A 20,065-nucleotide genomic window follows, 5' to 3' on the forward strand; every position below is an offset into this window, starting at 1 on the left:
CCTACTGCACGGACCCACAGCAACCCAGCGGAGGCCACGCAGTCGGCAAGGGGCTCGCTGGCGTGGTCTGTCCAACCTGCAAGCCGGACGAACAGCAAGACATTTTTGTCACAGCTAAGGAACATCAAAAAAGAAACTGGCAGGGACAGTGCAGAGAAAGGAGGCAGAACATCAGCACGACGTCTAAGGTGTTCTGGGGCTGGCTGCAGTCCTCCAGGCAGGAGACGCTGTCACACTTGACCTGCGTGCCAACGGCTGCGGCGGGAGGCCCTGCGTGTTAGCATCTCGCCTCTGACGTCAGGCTGCACTTGTGCCTGGAGTGGAGAGTATCACTGCAGAACAGCTGCCAGGTGACAGGGGCGGCGAGACTCTAACTTCGACCCATAACACGCACACCTTTTCAACAGGTGTAGGTGATCTCCTTACAAAGGCAGGGTGGGAGGGAAAACAGCCACTCAGAGTTTCAGTAATTCAATAATTTATTCCTCTAAAAAAGTGTGTAAAAGTATATAGCTCTCATCCACAAGGTATATATGAATGACATTTAAAATGGAGGCCTTTTATTATTGTTTCTTTTTATCAAAGTCTTTTAGTGTACTGTACCAGCGCTATACTGTAGTTTTAAATGAACTTCACATATTTTTGTATTCTTTCAAATTGTTTGCTATATATAAAAGAAGCTCACTGCAAAATGCTTGAAGGAAAAAAGGAAACAAAAAGAATTCAGAACTTCCCAGAAATGTACAGTTTTTACATTTAAAAAAGGTTCTGAAATATACATACAAGCATGCTGGACAATCCCACCCTCCTTCCCTCCCCACCCCCCTTTTTAGTTCAAACATGGTCAGAGTTCTGATTTCTGCAGAATTTCCAAAATTAAAAATAAAAAAAAATAAAGTAACTTTTCACTCTGTAGCAAATCCAGGGCTTGTACATTTCAGATTAATTCAGTAAAAAACTCACAAGTAAAATAATGCATATTTAAGGGAATATTATACAGACTTTTTCACACAGAAGTACATAATAAGATTTTTTAAAATCTATTGCCATTCATTTATTTTTGCACAAAAACGTATAAATATGTCACCAGCTTTTCTTAACTTAAAAAACTTAAATAAAAGACACCAGATGAAAACTACCCTTTGCTGCCTTTTTTAAAATTTTTATAGGGTTTTTTTGTTTTTTGTTTTTTGTATTTTTTTTTCTTTTTCTGCTTAGAACTGGGTTTCTAGGGAAGAAAAGCCCCTGCTTTAAAAACAGCCCATTTTAAAAAAAAAATTCAAAGTTCAGATGAATTTGGGAAAAAAAAAACAACCCCAAAGTGGTAAAAGATTACAAATATCTACTTTACAATTTGTCTTCTCACCAAGATAATTTTATACAAGTTTACAATCTTCATCATCTTATGCTCTTCAAAAGGCCTTGAGAATTTTCCTTTCTAATTAAGAAAAAATAGCACTGCAATATTTTTAAAGTCAATTTTACACTGTACACATTAGATACAAATGGTTTGATATATCAGATTTTTTTAACCTATACATTGCGAAAGTCGTCCCCTCCCCCCTGCAATTGGTGGTACAGAGAACAAAATTATCCATTTACAAGTGATTTCTCTGCTTTCACATTCCCACCACACAACTTTTTTTAATATAATGTTTTAAACGTTAGATTATTTCAAGAAAAATACTTTTACAAAACCATATCAATTATTAGATTTCTCCTTTTTTTTTTTTTTTTTTTGTTAATAACCAGGACATAGAAGTCTCTTGGAAGAACTTTAAAATTTGCATGATTCTCTCCATATTTGACAAGAGCTCAGCGCTGGCCATGGCCTGGTCCTGGCCTGGTCGGAGAGACGCCCGGAGGCCGGACCACACCCACCGCCCTCAGACAGAAACACACACAGCAACGCAAGGTTAGAAACAGGGTCTCAAAGACAACCCTCTGGGCCCGGAATGAGGAGTCATAAAATACTTCAGTTAGCCATTAATGCTTTAAAAAGGAGTCTATAAAAAAGTTCCACCACGAAGGCTCAACTTCAAGTACTAGATTAATGGTTAAATTGTGATATTTCTTTGAAATAATATTCCTATGGTCCAGAAAAAATTTACCATATTTATAACTGCTTTTCTGAGCAAACACTTTCGATTGTGATATGTACACGAGTCCCTTTTGATCTAATGAGAGGAGAGACCTGGCTTTCAGTAAGAATTCACTAGAAAAGGTGTTTCTGTTGTGACTGTAGGAAACTGATTAAGGTACTTGCCTGCACGGCTCTGGCTAAGCTTGATTGCCTTCATTAAAAAAGTGTTATTCTTCAGGAATGCTGGCCGTGGCATGGCAGAACTTTAAAACTCAGTTTGTTCTTAACAAAACCTATTGCTGGGTGGTTTTGAATGATTACATTTTAGGCGTGATCTCCCCAGTTTGTTCTCACTCCTTTTCCGGCATCTAGGACAGAGGTATGTAGTCAAAGAATCCTATCCTGGATCTCAGTTGGGTTTCAGCTACTGTACCTGGTCCTCAAGAGTCAAAAAATTAAAAGTCACAAAAAACCTTATGACAAAACAACTTAAAATAAATAAACGAAATGAAGCTGTCCCCAGACCTTTTCTATCTACACACAGGTAAGCAGTCAACCAAAGCACTCATGCCAACCTGGATGGGAGCACTAGGGAGACGGAAACCCCAGAAAGAAACTGTGTACTTGAGCTGGTTCTTATTTGTAAAATGTCCCAGGTTATGGAGTTCAGGGAACCCATAGGCCATACACCAATAACAAGAGGATTTCATCCAAGGGGCTGGGCTGCCCCGTCTTTAAACAGAGGCTGAGAACACAGACTCTTGTGCAAAAGAACACTGTCTCTTCTGTTTCCCTCTTAAAAGCCACCGACAACTACCACTTCCTGTGGACCAGTGGCTGGGGCTGCACACACCACACACTGGCTGGAAGTCACTGCTTATAGAAGTTTCCAGGTCCACGAGAGAAGTATCAAGGAGTCATGTGGTAATGAAGACTGCACAGTGGACAAGTGCCTGCTGGAAGGCATCACAGTGCAGGACTGTGGAGAGTGGTCTGCAGAGAAGGATGTGGGGCATTTGCAGAGTGTAGCAGGTTCCTCGCACAGAGGCTGTGAGAGAAGGAACTGAGCCAGAGAGAACAAGTGCTTTTCCAATTAAAGTATATTCATGATGGCATTGTACAACTGAGTGAGCACCACAAAGTGGACAGGAAGGCAGGAAGTGCGGTCCTGGGTGGCCGGGTTGCACGTGAGCCAGGACAGGGCGTTGTACTGCTCCAAAACAAACCTGTCAGAGAGAACACACAGGTTAGGACAGGGGTCATGACGAAGGAAGGGCGGCTCGCTGCTTCTGGCCCAACTCCGATCTTAGGGGCAGAGGCCTCAGTCTCCCTACCCAGCGCCATCACCCAGGGCCTGCCTCAGGCTGACCTGCACGGTCTGTTTCAGTAGCAGTGGTCACATAGGGCTGCAGAGACGACAAGAGCTGGTGTGAACTGACTGACTTCCTGGGTTTTAGAGCATGTGGCATCTTCAGAATATTTTATACTAACCATGTATTGAAATGTTGTTTTGAGTATGTTAAGCCAAACATATTATTAATATATTAATTTCATCAAAAACTAATTTCACTGGTTTCTTTTTACTATTTTAATGTGGCTAGTAAAAAACTTTAATTAGACAAATATTCACATTATATTTTCATTGGACAGTGTTCGACCAAAGGACTGAGTAGCCAATGTTCATCAGGTTTTTGCTTAACTGTAATTCTCTAATCATTTAGAAGTTAGAAGACATTAAAAAGCCTTGTATTATTTTCTGGTATGTGAAAATTTTGTAAGGCCTGCTAAAAACAGTGCAGAAGAACGCTTGCTCCGGGAAGCATTCTGCAAGGGTGGGATTTATACTCCAGTCGTTTTACCCTCATAACCTGTCAGGGAGAGTAAAGAAGCGCTCTTGGTGCAGAGTACTTAAAGTTCCAGACCCTGTCTTCTAACCGTGCCCCTCCTCGTGCCCTCTGCATCGCCACCAAGTACCTTGTCTACGTTGGGCACGAGGCAGCAGAGCCGCACAGATCTTTAACTGAGCAGCAGGTGCCACTACCCACCCAGCACCTCCTGGGGACCGTGGCTCTCATGGGCGGTCAGACACTGCACACTGCACCTCTTTCAGGGACACCACGTTTAAATTTAAACACTATGGAAAATCAAGAGCAAAGGGTTATCATTTACAGCTGGGCTACTATGTGGCCATGGTCAGAATCTACCTTAGAACATCTGATGTGGTCTTGGAGTCCAGAGGATGTGGGACCCGCTGAGAATTCCTGGCAGGGAGAAGTTCGTCTGTCTGTGCTACAGAGATGTGGTGATGTAGTGAAGCCTGGCGAGAGAACACAGCCTGTTACTTCCCCAGTGCAGACCACCGCAGTGCAGTGGAGAAAGGGGCCCCCCGCTGCCTGAGGAGGCACCCTAGGAGTAAGGGCAGCCAGACGCCTGTCAGTGTCAAGCTGCTCACTAATCACAACCCTCCATTTTCCTGGAGTGGAAAATGAAGCAAGCTTCGGGAAATTTTTTTTTTGTAGCCCACTGTTTGGTTTTCTTAATGGACATTGTTGAACATAAACAAATATAATGTAATAAAGCCTCATATTACCAAGCCATAACAACTGCCACTACTTACCACTTTTTGAGTTTTCCCTCCCTTGCAGATTATTTTAAAATGAACCCCCAATACTGTATCATTTTGCCCATAATTAACTCAATAGATATCCCTAACAGATTAGGACCTTTAAAACCAATAATAAACATAGAAGGGTTCCTTAGTATCACTAATACTAAAGCCATGCATAATTTCCACTGATACAACCTAAAAACAGTTTCTACTCTCGTGAGCCAGCCTGGTCCACACACTGCGAATGATTAAGTGATAGGCCTCTTATGACTTGATCTGTAGGGGCCTGCAGTCTGAAAATGGATGGTTTGTAGCCATGTGGTGCTTTTTAAACATGTTCTCCTACCTTCTGGATTTCTCATAAATCCGTATTTGGTTCAGAAGACTCAATTCAAAGTCCATTTCTTTGGGGCGGGTTGGGCAATAACGCTTCCTAGCTGGGCCATGTCTTTCTCACGAGATGACATCAAAAGGCACCTCATAGCTGTGTCCCACTGGAATATTATGAACCATCACTGGGTTCACCTGCTCCCTGCACCCATTAGAAAGTCCCCTATCAACCTGTCACCTAAAGGCTTTAACACAGCTTACTTATTAAATAACTGAGAGACATAACAGGCAAAGAAGAGGTAGTATATATACCTGATTCTTTCCACTTACTTTTCAGTTCTCAAGTTGATACCCTAGTAGTTTCAAAGGTAACCAGTTGTTGTTTTCCAAGGATTTCTTTCAATCTCCTACTAGTGCCACCTCTTTTGAACGATTTCTTGCCCTAACTCTGGCCTATAGAATTACCTTCCAAGTTGACTCTAAAGTCAGTTTTTGACAGTAAATTTTTTTTTGGACCGTAATAATCTTAGCGCTTCCTTGCTTTAGGATGACAAGATTCACCAGTAACATCTTAAATACTTCTTACTTCAGGCCACAAATTAATACTTTCTTCAAGCAACCCTGGCTCCTCTGAATGATAAACGGTATTTTGGAAACACACCCTGCTGCCCATAGCGGTGTTTATTGCTAAGCTGCCATTGCTCATATAATTTGTTAGTAAACAGAGCTAAAAAGTAAATAAACCTAGGTTTTTCCTAATAGTTTTAATTCAAAACAACAGCTGCACAGATTTTTACACTACTTCTTATACTTTATATTTAAAGACATTAGAAGAAACACTTTTCCTCGGTCAGTCTTTGGTATTACCTCCCACCGCTTCTTTCTGAGATCTAAGGCATGTGTGTGTGTGTGTGTGTGTGTGTGTGTGTGTGCGCGTGTGCTGCATGTGGGTACACATTATGTGTGCCCTGTAAACTACTATATGTAATGCACACTGCTCTACTCCTCAGCATCCCATCCATAAAAGGACCTTCTCCCCAGACTCTGCCAGCAGAGTAAACTGTCAAACCTCTGTTTTTCTAATAACTGGTGAGCAAGAAATGGATTTCATTCTTTCATTCTAGGTTCTTACATATAACCTACAAGTAGGGGACCTCTGTTTGCAATCCTTAAAATCTAAATTAAAAGGTTTCAAGAACTATTAAAACAAAAAGCAAGACTAAATGTGGGAATCTTTTTAAAAAGAGGCTTATTAAGCGGAATTTAAAATACTCCCTCAAGCCAGGCATGGCGGCACACACCTGTAATCCCAGCACTTGGGAGGCTGAGGCAGGAGGATCATTGCAAGTTTGAGACCAGCCTGAGCCACAAGGTGAGCTCAAGGCCAACCTGAACTGCATAGTGAGACTTTGCCTCAAAAAGAAAACACAGAATAAAATAAAACAAAATAAAATACATACTCAAAGAAAGTGGAGTGCATGCCTTCAAGAGAGGCCTACTGTGGAAAACGTTTAGCCAAACCTTGCCTCCTTTCAGGAAGAGTGCTGACAAGTCTGCAGCGAGGGGAAGACGACAGCTACTGCGGATCCTAGTGCAGCGTAGCCCAGTGTGGCTTCCTTGACGGAAGCACAGTGCAGGAGGAGAGCCTGTCTCGCTGAGCCACACGCCTGACTACATTTCAGGCTCTACAGAGGTTAACCCCTATCTGGGTTAACACGGGTTCATTTCTCTGGGATAGTTTTGGCTCCCTCTCCTTAATTCTATTCCCTGTCTACAGCTGTAATTAAAATAGTCTCAGACTACTGCGTAAGTGACATGAGAGAAATGAAATAGAAAAAGATAATGTGACAGAAACTTCTAACCAGAGCTAAATTTAGGCATAAATCACTATATCCTTGTAAACTTCAAATGTGATGCCAAACTCACCTTCAGGAAGAGAGGGCACTGGTTTTGAGCCTGGGGACATGACGACCAAAACCACTGGGGCAGATGCTCAGCTTTGGCAGTTGACACGAAATACCCAAGGGCAAGAGGCTGCTGCTTGAGCTCCTCTGGTGCCTCTCTAGAGAGGAGACGCTCGCCCTGACTCTGAAAAACAAGGTCCCAATAGCACAAGTTGCGTTCATCCATCAGCTTACTCTGCACATGGTAGTGATTGGTCCTCTGTCTGGCAGCACCCGATAAAAAAGCGCCCCTGTGACTGAGAAAGGTACGCAGGGGCGGTACTGTCTTCGCGGCTTACACAAGCATCTGAGAACTGCCACTCAGCAGAAGGTACCAGCAAAAGCTAATGTCATCAGTCAAGTAAGTACGGGTTTATTTGCTCTGGTTTCTTTCCTATAGAATGTAAAATCTGATCTGTATTACACAATAAACTGCAATGGAAAAATGGCAGTCTCTGGCAGCTGAAGGCTTCACTGCTCTCATTAGCAGTGCTCTTCTGTGCTCTCATTAGCAACCACCAGAATTATAGGTGTGCACCTTGCTGTCCTACTAACCTTGAGTATGATGATTATGACACATTCCAGTGTTTGCACGGCACGGACATTACTGCCCTGCTGACAGTGTGAGAGCTGCTCATGGAAACACCAGGTCTTAATTTGAAGCAACTTGCTTAATAAAGGGAGTCCTGCAAGAGTCTTCCTGCCTTTCTGTAACTGATACTTTCTCGTCTTTAATTCTTTTAGTTTCAAGAACTGAAGTGTGCCTTTACTACAAGCAGCAGCGAGTTGTCAGATTTTTCTAAAATTCTGTTTAGAGAAAGAAAATGGCCCTCAATTACTATATCAAACTGTATCAATTGTAAGTGTGCTAAAAAACAGAAGCTTACTGCTGCCTTGAACACTTTGTCCCGCTGTAGTATCTGAAATGGATATCACAGTGTTTAATGGTTTAGAAAAACGAAAAACTAAGGCCTCTTAGAAGTCACCTGGCTCCAGGAACTGAAGATTGAAAAAGGCCATGTGACCAGTTTCAGAACAATGATGTTTCAACTGTGACATTCAATTAAACACTTCAGAGCTTGAGGCTCCAACAAAGGGAGAAAACGCAGTACATCTCTATTTCTTATCACCCTAACATTATACCTCTACTACCAATTCTTTGTTAGTGGGTAGACAGAATTACAACAGCAGGTTCTGGGGACAACTGCAATTATTTGCATTTCACAGCAAAGGTAACTGAAGCAGGCTTGTCCTTGGCCACAAGGCTAGGATGCAGCAGAATGCAAGTTTAAGATGATTCCGGAGTGTGAACTCTTGGGTGCTGTGTAATTTGCCTCCAGAATTCACAGAAACTCTAGCTTAAAATTCCCCAGTACAAAATGTGTGTTTTTGGTTCCTATCACAGCAATCTCCACTGAAGAAATAAACTATCACTAATTGACAAATGACTGTAAAGGAAATAAAAGACATTTCCATTTCTTCCCTCCAGAAGGGGATAAATGGGACAGGTAGGAACACGAGGGGAGTCTGAGTTGCCTTTCCTTGGTTCATCTGCTCTGTGACTAAAGTAATTGTTAAGTCATCTTTCTGTTAATCATCCTTCAATGAATTCAGTGGTAGGAGAAAAATAAATCCTACCTGACGGAAGCCTAAGTCCTTTAAGTATATCTTGTGTCTGGAGAAAAGACTATGAGCAGGGGTGCTTAAATTTGTCCAGTCTAAAATACTCAATGTAGCTATTTTTCTATGGCTTAACTTATTAATCTCATGGCATTAAAATAAAAAGTACAACATACTGGCAAGGCATGAATCATCTAGCTGTGAAACAAAATTAACATGAACTATAGCAGAACCTCTTAACTTTTAATCTTTGATTAATCTGCCTCTAAGATCCCTGGGATATTTAAAGGTGGAACTAGTTGTAAGCTCTAGATTATTCCTTAATACTCTAGCATTCGCCTGGACATTCCTATAGAATCAGCCTTCTGATGGCTCATGCCAGTCCTTGGTTATAGATAAGATCAGGACTGTGTAAGGAAAAGCCAGGCATGCAAAGTGCATAGTTGGGCCTTCTGCAGAGGAAGCAACCCTCAACAAGGTGTTCCTCAATGAATAGTTACTGCGCATGATAAGTAAGTAGGGCTGTTGGACTAGCCTCTCAAAAGCCACTGTTTTGCTAACAAGAAAACATTTTTATAAGTAACAAAATAGCAAGCAACCAAAACTAATTTTAGCTATGGCAAATGCTGCAGAAAACTTTTGCCTGGGGGTTGGGAACATAGATCAGTCTAGCATGTGCAAAGGCCTGGGTACAATTCCCAGCAATGAAACAAAACAAAGGCAAAACCTTTGCGTCTACATTAGGGCCATTTTTCTAACAAAATTGTGTATCAGAAACAATAACACACTTCTTTCAAATTCCAGACTTCTATACAAAATGGAACTAGGGAGCCATTTTCCCACACTTATTCCTATAGTAACAGGGACTCAGACGTTCAAAAACAAAGGTGAATGTAGTAAAAAGATAATCTTCTGTCAAAATTACTTCTAAAGCTTGTGGCTGCTCTTAACAGCCTGCTCCCAATTTCTCTTACCCGACTGTGCTGGAAGTGAGAGCCTACGCCAATTCCAGGAGAGCCTGGGGAGGGAACTGGGGAGGAGTTGGGAGAGGAATGAAGGTTCCCAGTCATTAATATGCCAATGTCATTGTCCATGTCGTCTGGGAATGGAAGGTCAACAAACATATCATCTAGAAAGGAGGGGGAAAGCACAAAAATTAAAAAGCTAATTCATAAACCAAATTTAACCAACACCATGTTTGTGAATCCATGACTCCTAGGGATACAGGGTTAACTGTGAGGTTTAGCACGTGTCCACTGTGTGCACGGTGTTCTTCATTCTGTACTCTCTCCAATGGCCTCCAACACAATATTAACAGAGCAGAGAATTTAAGAATATAAAAGAAACTCTTCACTCTCTAGTCTCCAAAGCAACATGAAAGAATGGCACCTGAAGCAGCAATGTAATTATTACACAAAGCTGAAGTTGATACCATCCAAAAGCACAGGAGATTCCATCTATATATCAGTTAGCATGTAAACACTGGAGGCTGAATGTATGCACATTAACAAGTGTGAGCTTCACCTGAAATGGGAAGAGGTCTTTTCCAAAGCAGATCAAAGAGCAATGCTCTCGTTAAGAAATTCTCTTCCCCATTGTAAAATTAAGGCATACTCACAGCACAACATTTAGAAAGTATTAATAACCCAATCACCACGAACATTTTGCTATAATTCTTCCTCTTTTTTATAATTTGTAATTTTGTTGTGATCATGCTATATATAGAAGGTGTCATCCTTCTCTCCCCACTTAAATGTTGGCAGCTGGTGAAAACTTTTCAAGAGCTGTACAAATGGATATATAATTCTGTTTTGCAGTTTATGAATAAGTATTTTTTTAAATACCACAAAAGATATTTTAAATCAGAAGACAGCCAAGAGCAATTCTGTAAGGAGCCGAAGTCCCAGAGACAGCCAAAGGCAGGCGCTGTCTTTCCTGTACCTCCTACTTTCACATACTTTAAACCAGATTAGCAAATGTTTACTCAAAGAGAAGCATTCATGTGCAGGATACTATCAAGCAGTTATTATTTTTCCCTTAATGAAAAACAGAAGAAAATGCATCTTAAAACTTTAAAAAGATTTTCCACCCTCCAATCCTCTCTCCATATTCCTTATGCTCTTTACCACAACACAGAGCGACACGCAGCTGCCCCACGGTTCCACACTCCCATTCTGTCCCCTGTTCAGGAAGAGGAGAGCACTCTAACACACAGGGACGCTGCTCACCATTGTTGGGACTAAAGCCATCTTCATTGGGATAGTTGGCTGGAGCCACCTGGATGGTAGACGACGTTGGGAACACCAAGATGTGTGTACACGAAGCATCTTGAGGGGTGTTCAGCTGAGATGACTGCATGTTCAGTGCAGTACTTCGTCCAAAAACAGAGCCCATTGTGACAGCATCTTTAAAAAAGAACTGTGTCAATTCCCTTTGTGTAGTTTCAGGCTGTGAACAGCCCTGGAGAGAATTCTGGAGAGGCCTGAATGGGAGTGGTTTGAGCCTCAGGCAAACATTCTGACAGATACACATTTAAAACACAGATCCCAGCCACTTACGTATCCCCAAGACCCTGGCTCAGAACACACGCTGACGGCTGCCCAGGCCTTGCTTCACAATGTAACAAAGTCTGTGACTACAACTGCGAAAGAGCCAAGTTTATCTTAACTGTTTGTAAGGTAAAATGGGGGTTAAGCCCACCACGTATTTTTAAATCATTTATGTAAGTATTTCTAAATATACATTCATTGTCTTTCCTGTGGTGGCTGCTTACAATTTATAAAGTAACTCTCCCGAATGGTACCAACCCTATAAAAATCCTACCACTCATCTGGGTATGATGCACATGCCTACAAGACTAGCACTCTGCGAGGCTGAGTCAAACAGGGTCACAAGCTCAAGCCCAACCCAGGCAACTTAGTGATGCCTTCTCTCAAAATAAAAGAAGGGCAGGGAACGCAGTTGTGTGAAGACCCTGGGTCTCCACCTTCCAGTTTTTTAGCTGAACTCTTTATTCATGGCATCTCATTCAATCATCGTAGTCACCTCAAGGTACCAACTATTACCCCACTTTTTATAGAGGACAGAACCACCGGAAGTTATGGATTTACCAGGTGGTACAGGCAACAGAGGGAACCTACGATCCAACAGGCAGGACAGTACAAAATATCTATTTCTGCTGGACCGATGAACTGTGACCACATTCTCACACCACAACTCTGCTGACTTTTTACAAGGCCTGAGTGGACAGACTCTCCCATTGACCCAAACAACACTGAATCTGGAGGGGAAGAACAGATCATAAAGTATAAAACTGCTTAGTTAGAACATTTAAATAGATTCATGGCTGCTCTTCAAAAACTAGATTTTCTAAAACTTCCGAGTCCATGTGTCTCAACAATGCATACTGGCACTGGCAGCTACTGAGGGCTTCCTACGTGCCAGCACTGGGCTGGGTGTTTTCCTCTGTGTCTTGCCAATTATCCTCAACCCTAACAGGGACTCTTGACTACCTTTTGAGATAGTTTGGAGATTCAGTCAAATAACTCTTCAAAAGGACATTCAAATAAGCATCATGATGATCTCCCTATAATAACAATGAACCAGGGCAAGCAACAGACAGTAGCCAGAGTTCTAGAGCTCCTACTCCCATCCAGAACTTCATCTGTCTCCCAAGCTGTGGTCAATGAAGACAATAAAATCACAAGCCACTCCCCTTGGAAAAGACCAATTGGTTTCTATTTTTAAATGAAAAGTACGATCTTTTCTTAGAGATCCGTAATAATAATGATACATTCTATACTTGCCTGTGGATTTATGCCTGAATGTACAGTATATCTAATTATGAAATTGACAAGAGATTTACCTGGCATCACTACAAAAGACCCTTGGGGCTCCATGGCAACCAGACAGGCACTGAGGATAGAAGGAGAGTCTGCGGCAGAGATCCCACACATCCGGCACACATCCTTGAGCTGTTTGCTGATTGTCTGTAGAGAACATTCTCCGAGGAGGATACTCCAATCTGAAGTGAAATATCATAGTCATGCACAGGCTTAAGAAATTCACTCTGATATGAGGTTTGAGATTTCTGCCAGTTTTGCTTGGTAATTGAATTTCCATGACTACACTCTAAAGGGAATATGGCTTTCCATATTCTCTTCCGTATTAAGTTCTCCTTGCTACAAAGAAAATACTGCTGGTCTTCTATTTTACTTCACTAATACAAAAACCAAGGTTTACTGTTCTGAAGGCTGAACAGTAAAGCAGGACTGGAGTGACCTCTGAGAGGCTACACAGGCAGGCCCTGGTAAACTCAGGCACTGGTGCACTGGCTGTCTAGCTAGTCTCCTCTTGATCTCATTCTTTCACTGCTCCACCAACACCTTTTCTTTAGCTGACAGCACAGTTGGGGGGAGCTTCAGTTCTGTTCACTGCTGTAGGTTGATTGTTTCCATGAAAGGCAAGTGGCATCAGAAATGAAGGAACTTTTCTTAGAACGTCCATGAGCTCATAAATAGGCATGAGTGAAGTTCCGGAATGATGCCATACCAGTCCTGCACACTGAAAGCAGTCCTGACTTCTCTAACATTTGCTCATTGGCTCCGAATAGAAGCACTACGTCTAAGCGGAGTGTACGAGAGCGTGTCCCCCTGGGGAGGAGCCCTGGGTCCTCAGCAACCACGAGGCGTGGACTACTCTTGTGCCAGCAAAACGCTGTCATGTCACACCCCACCAATCAAACACCCGCCACTGCAGGCTTTTCCTCTGCTACATACTTTATTTTCAAATAAGCTGTCTGTATTCCTTTAGAATACAGAACAGGTATATGGAAAAATGTTTTCACATTCCTAATGAACCTCAAACTGAAGTGTATGAAATAAAAGTGGCCAGAAACATATAAAGGCTAGTTCTAAAACTGCAGAAAATCAGACAGATGTGAGCTCTGTATTTCAAACCAAACAAGAAGGTAAAGGCAGCGTGAGTATTTCATCACACAGACTCCAGAGACAAAGCACAGAAATTCACAGAGCTAGCTCTGAAGCCTATGGCTCCTACGGTATCTGACACTGACCTATAGAAATCCAACGCAGCATAGACCTGGAGTTCCCAAAAGGAGAAGTAGATCAGTAAACAGTGAATATACACTGCATTTATCTCATTTTTTTTTTTTTCCTGAAAGCACATTTTTTTTCTCAGTCTTTTGCTGGGCTGCTCCAGTCACACTTACACTCTGCTCTTCTAAGAGATAAGACAATCTCTCCAGGACAATCCCTCCTGACAATCGTACAACAGAAGGAGATGGCTTTAATCATCTTCCAAAACACCACATGACTAGACTACTAGACTACATTTTTATCCTCACTCCTTCTTTTCTATTAAACTCTAACCTTCCCCAAGGGTTAAGAATTGCTCAAAGCCTTGAAGAAATAAGATTGACTCAAAAGCAGATGAGGGAGGAAGATAGGAAATTTGTCAGAAATGAAATGATGAAGTCCCTAATGTATTAACCTGCAGGCTATTCCTACATATTCATTATAAATTGATATTCTTTTCAAAAATGAAAAGGGTCATAATTTCTATTTGTCTACAGTATCAAGTATTACAAAAAAACCTTTTCTGCACAATAGATGCTTAGGAAAATTTATTAAATGTATATTAATGTTTGCATAAACTAAGAAAAAGGAGATACAGATCTGGCATGACTGTAGGAAATGAGTTATACTCAATCACTACGTATAGTGTGAGCTCGATATGTATCACTGGTTTTATTTTAGAGATTCCACAAGTAGCTAACAACAATTTCCTATAAAGAAGTAATTAATACACTAACACAGGGCTGACAAAGTGGAAAAAAATGTGCTCTCTGGCCCTTGACAAACAAAATTCTGCTGAATTTAGTGTATGTGCTTGTAGGAAACGACCAAGCTAATTTGTAATGTAAGCCCTGCTTTTGTGCAGATTTAGAAAAAACCTTCTCCCATGTACGTGCACATATTTAACATCTAATTGTGTCACTAATTAATAAGGCTTTAAAAATTAATCGAGGCCTATTTATACCACTCATGCAGAACTGCACAAGGAGCTGCACCAGGACACTACACGAGCTGGGCGCAGTGCCAGGCAGGGCAGCTGCTAAGGCCACTTGTGCTCTGCCCAGTTACTGTTAGTGCTTCCTGCCTAGGTGCTACATTTATTACATGAAATACAAGCAGTGGTGGATACACTTGGGAACATACCTAAAACAAAATCTGTTTTTTTCTAGTGTCCAGGCTGAGAAGTGCAGGGAACAGCATTATGAATAAACACTGCTTCCGTTTGCTACTATTTGTTCTTCTAGAATGGGATTTTCTTGCTGTTGTGCCAGCAACACAAACCAGAAAAATTCAAATCTCACCACCATCAACCACCAAACAAATCAATTAAAGGCTGTTTTTATATATGAGTTTAAGGATCATCTATCATTTTTAATATAAACCTTGTCTTAAAACTCACTTGTTCATTTCAATCCATATATAAATTAGTGCTAGAAATGTAAATTACTGAGTATCATTTTTATATGAATAAAATGTTTTTTCTACCTTATATTTAAAATTTTACTTAGATACATGGTTTTATTATTAAAAGTTTAAAGACCTTTGGCTTACCTTGTACATAAAATAAACAATCAAAAATATGATGCGTTAGTCTTACTACCAACTGTAAAACTTCTCCTCTTTGCTCAGTTACTGACATCTACTCAGCCCTTTCCTGTTTCTTACATGTTGCTTCGGGAATTTCTCACCTTTAAGCTCCCCATGGCCAAGACGCCCAAGTCGCCCAATTACAACTCTCCAGGGTAGAGATGTCATCTGAACAATCCCTATACACCACTCCCATAACTTCTGCAGTCCAATCTTACGTGGAGATACTTTACTCTTCCGTGATCTAACAGAAAATAGGGAGTGGAATCAAAATTACTACTCAGTAAACAAACACACAAAGTTTCAGAGAACATACCAATGCGGTCCCCACTCTACTGAGACTATTGGAAAGATTCGTATCTGAGGAAAAGGACAGCATCAGTTCACACACACCTTACGCACTAAAGCCTCTCACCTGTTTGGTAAAGCAATATTTACAATGCAGGTCTCTAACAACTCCCCATGGAGGTCAGTGCAGGAAGCCAAGAGCCAGCGCTGGTCATGGGACAGACAATAGCCCACAAAGAGGACATTGTATTTCTGGCTTGCCTCACCGAAGGTCTCTCCCAGCTCCGTCTGCTTGTCTTTAATTGGGGCCAATATGAAGGGAGGGGAGTACAGCTGGATTGGACTGGGCCGCTGAAATCAAAACGAAAAGCAACACAAAGTCATTCAATTTAACATTTACAACAAAACCCAGGTAACACTGAGGGGCGCAATGACAACAGGTTGCATCCCACCCTCTCCTCTGCAGCACTAAGTATATAAACAGCAACGTCACAGGTAACATAAAGACTGCTTCCATGAAATAAGCCAGGAAACCTGACTGACTCAAGTGTTTGGGCCACCTCTTGTCTTTCCCTCTTTTCTAAATGTTAAAATAAAAAAATTAAAGTTTCATTATTTATATATAATTAGTTGTATTATTTGTTTAATAGATGGCCAAGACAATGTCTCTTTACTCAAAGAAAAAGGAGGGAAGAGAAGAAGGCTGCAGGTTGTACATGCCTGTGTGGAAACTAAAGTCACAATGGGACAACAGTACACATTACCACCAGTATATCTAAAATAAAGCCAAAAAATGAAAGTGCTGGTGAGAATTTAGAGCTACTTTCACATACCGCTTCTGGCATGATCCCTTTAGAAAAGCATGGGATAGTATCAGAGAAGCTAGACAAACACATACCGCAACCCAATAAATGCATATAGTGTACCTATCTCCTAGTAACAGGTATAAGAATATTCACAATAGTGTCAATCATAAAAGTTCCAAGTTAAAAGATAACCTAACTGGCTATCCCTAGTGAAATGGATAATAAACTGAGATGTGGTCAAATAACCAGATCACTAAACGGCAAAGAGAATGAAAAATCTACATCTACAAGCAATAAAATAGATAAATCTCAATACTGCACAAAGAAAGTTGGATTATAAGCTGTATGGGTTAATTTACAAAGAGGTCAAAGACAGGCAAAACTATGTTGTTACCAGCATAGTGACTACTGCTGGACTGACAAGAAGGGGACAAAAACGGGGCTGCTGGAGGTGACGATTTTGTTTTTTTTGTTTGTTTCCACATTATTTTCACTTTGTGCAAATTCATCAACCAGTACACAAGACACACTGAGTACGTTTCACTATGTATATTTCAATATGCTTGAGTAAGTATGGAATTTTTAAAAATCAAAGCATTAACTGTTGCCAAAACAAACATTTTATCTTTTCTTACAGCTATCACATACATCTCAATATACAATAAACCACAATGGGGATTGGAAAACTTCTATAAAGGATCAGATAGTGAAGATTATACTTCAAAAATATAAAAATAATTTTGACTTAGTTGGCCTAGTAAATACAGGTGGTGGGCCAGATTAGCGCACAGGATTTAACTGCTGAGCCTTGAACCAGAAAGCACAAGACACAGTGTTTCTAAGCTACAAGACAGGCTTTGAAAACCCAGTGTATTAAAAGCCAGAGCTGGCCAATGACTTGTTCAGCGCTGTAATGCTAGTTACCACAAACCCATTCACTCTCTATGTGCCCCAGAAATTCCACCTTGGGTATTCATCAGAAGAAATAAAAACATGCGTCCACACAAGACCATGGCGCACAGCCTGGCAAACATTGGTGCACACCTGCCAACCCAGCTACTCATGAAGCTGAGCCAGGAGGTTCGAAAGTTCAAGGCCAGCCTGGGTAACTAGGCCATAGCTGGTCCCAAAATAAAAACTTTTACAAAGGACTAGGGATGTAGCTCAGTGCTTCTTACATTCAATTTCAAGTACTAAAAACAAACAAAACTCTTTGTACATAAATGTTTGTAGCAACAGTAATCACAAGAACCAAAATGTGGGAACAACCTAACTATCTATCAACCGAAGACATGTGCTATGACATGGATACGTTTCTTAAATACTATGCTAAATGAAAGAACCAGACACAAAAGATCACATATTTTATGAATCCATTTACATGAAAGGTCCAGAAAAGCCAACTCCACAAAGACGAGACAAACACTTGGCTAGCAGGGGCTGAAGGGAGGGGCAAATGAAGAGTGATTTCTAAAGGCTAGAGAATTTGCTTTAGAGCTGACGACAATCTTCTAGAGTTGCAAAGAAGTTATGGTTATACATATCTGAGTATATTCAAACCACTGAACTGTGAAATTTTAAAAGTAGATTTTATAGTATATGAATTACATTTTAATTCAGCTATTAAAAAAAGAGAGGGGGGCCCAAGTGAGGTCACTTGGAAGTTTTGTGTAATACAAAAGATTAAATGTCAAATATTTACATGCAATGGATAGCCTGTGATAACTTGATATGTAAAATGTGATTTCCAAACTGTGTTTTAAAATACTGTCCCTATTTTAATTGTTAAGTAGTAATTATACATATATTTATCATGTACAATGTGATATTCTCACACTGCGTACAATGATCAGGATAGAGTACGTGGCACATATATCACTTCAAACATTATCATTTATCATTTCTTTTATGTTGAGAATCATCAGAACTCCACTCTGCTAGTACTAGTTTTTGAGATTCCAAATATTCCATGAAAAAGAGAGATAACACAAGCAATAGATTTCCTTAAAAGTATTTGCATGACAAATACTTAAGAAGCACATTCTTTCTTTTATGATACTATGCTTGCATGAGACTGTGTCACCCCAGAGAATCAGAATTCCAGGGAACAGGGACCTGGCTGTCTTGTTCCTACAGTGTCCTTAACACTGAAAATAGTGCCTGGCACAGACACTGAGTGATAGGAAGCTGAAGGAAAGCACAACATTCCCATTGTACATAGAAGCAGAAGCTGCATACCAACTAACCGGTATTGTTACGCAGACAAAAATTTGTATGTCTCAGCAAATATTTTAACATTTGGTTTATTTGTTTTTTGATAAAGTAAAATGATTTATATCTCTCTTTATGTTCCAAGCGACAGGGAGAAAAAACCTTATTACTTAAAATCTTTTTTGCACTTATTTTAATCAAAGCCACACTTTAACTCATGAGCTCCTGATGGTGTTCTGCTAGTGAGTCATGGTCTTTTAAAATGCTATGTAGTATTTGGGAAACCTTACTAGTAGTCAGCCTTTAATTTCCACTATGGAATATACAATACTACTTAATTGCCCTTACCACGGCATCAAGAAATGATTACATCTGAATTTCAGAATAACCAGAAGAAGGTGAACAACTAAATGGTTGTATATTTACAAAGGAAGACAAATCTAAAGTATCAGGAGCCAAGGAAACAGACATAAATTTATTTTTTAAATTCTGAAAAAAGCTAATCTAATACATGAATTGCTCACGTAAGTGAAAAACTCAAAATTAAACTAAAAATGCCCAAAATAGAAACTGTATTTAACACCAGAGTGAATGTGGGTCATCAGCAGCTTCCTCCTGGGGCTAGGCTGACCTGCACCAAGTTACAGCAAATACATGAGGAGTGACTACAGCCTCATTTTTCACTTGCAGTCTTTCACTTATAAAGGCAATGCATTTCATGCAGTTTTCCAGAAACACTCACATGACCAGCTAAACTAAAACCTGTAGTGGTTGGTGCTTTCAGTATTAGCACTCTTACAGTAAAGAAATCTTTGCTGGCTTTTATTAACGGACAATCTGTAATGTAAGAAAGTTGTGGAAAGTGGTTTTTTAAGCATTGAAAATTCTAAACAGTGCTGTGTACAGCTATCTTCAAATTGAGGTGATAGGGGCTGGGGATTTAGCTCAGCGGCATAAGCGCCTGCCTTGCAAGCAGGCAGTCGTGAGTTCGATCCCCGGTACCGATAAAGAGACAAAAAAAAAAAAAAAAAAGAGGTGATTACAAAAAGAAGGAGAATGTAAGACTATCTGTCAGCCAAGGTTTGGCCGAGGCACTTAAAATTCACTTTAAGGCACACTACTTGTGGGAAGCAGGGCCAAGAAGCCCGAAGGGAACCACAGCAGCTTGGAGACCAGGTGTTAGAAAGCAGCTGTTGGGGAGACGGAGGGTGACATGAAGGCAAGGACTCCTGCATGGTAAGCACACACACCACTGCGCTCTCAAGACACAAATCAGGAAGGTGAAGGCACAGAGTTTGTAATTTAAGATACAGATTAGTTGGCAAAACAAAGAACAAAATAAATTCAGAAAATGTGAACATTAATACTAAAAGGGACAAAATACACTACCATCTTAGGTGATATATTTAAAGCAGCACTTGCCTGCCACCTCTTACAAATATTATACAGGTTCAGAGAAGTATCTCTTTTATTTTAAGTATTCAGGACACTTA

General features: G+C 40.6%; 1 protein-coding gene across 7 annotated transcripts in view; it reads right to left on the minus strand.

Annotated features, from left to right (window-relative positions):
• Nucleotides 1–461: 461 nt before the first annotated feature.
• The window catches only part of Med13l (mediator complex subunit 13L), a 280,561-nt gene continuing 260,957 nt past the window's right edge, over nt 462–20,065 (minus strand). For all 7 annotated transcript variants that reach the window (XM_063225704.1, XM_063225705.1, XM_063225703.1 and 4 more), the window contains 8 exons: nt 15,683–15,906; nt 15,369–15,511; nt 12,450–12,608; nt 10,813–10,989; nt 9,559–9,713; nt 6,948–7,109; nt 4,288–4,400; nt 462–3,309 (listed from right to left, as the gene is read on the minus strand). In XM_063225704.1, coding sequence (XP_063081774.1) covers nt 3,177–3,309; nt 4,288–4,400; nt 6,948–7,109; nt 9,559–9,713; nt 10,813–10,989; nt 12,450–12,608; nt 15,369–15,511; nt 15,683–15,906 — 1,266 coding nt within the window. In that variant the 3' untranslated portion in view covers nt 462–3,176. The remainder of the gene's footprint in view (nt 3,310–4,287; nt 4,401–6,947; nt 7,110–9,558; nt 9,714–10,812; nt 10,990–12,449; nt 12,609–15,368; nt 15,512–15,682; nt 15,907–20,065) is intronic.

Source organism: Cavia porcellus, unplaced genomic scaffold (assembly GCF_034190915.1).
Source record: "Cavia porcellus strain 051 isolate PalLab524CR breed Dunkin Hartley unplaced genomic scaffold, mCavPor4.1 scaffold_16, whole genome shotgun sequence".
Lineage (NCBI taxonomy): Eukaryota > Metazoa > Chordata > Mammalia > Rodentia > Caviidae > Cavia > Cavia porcellus.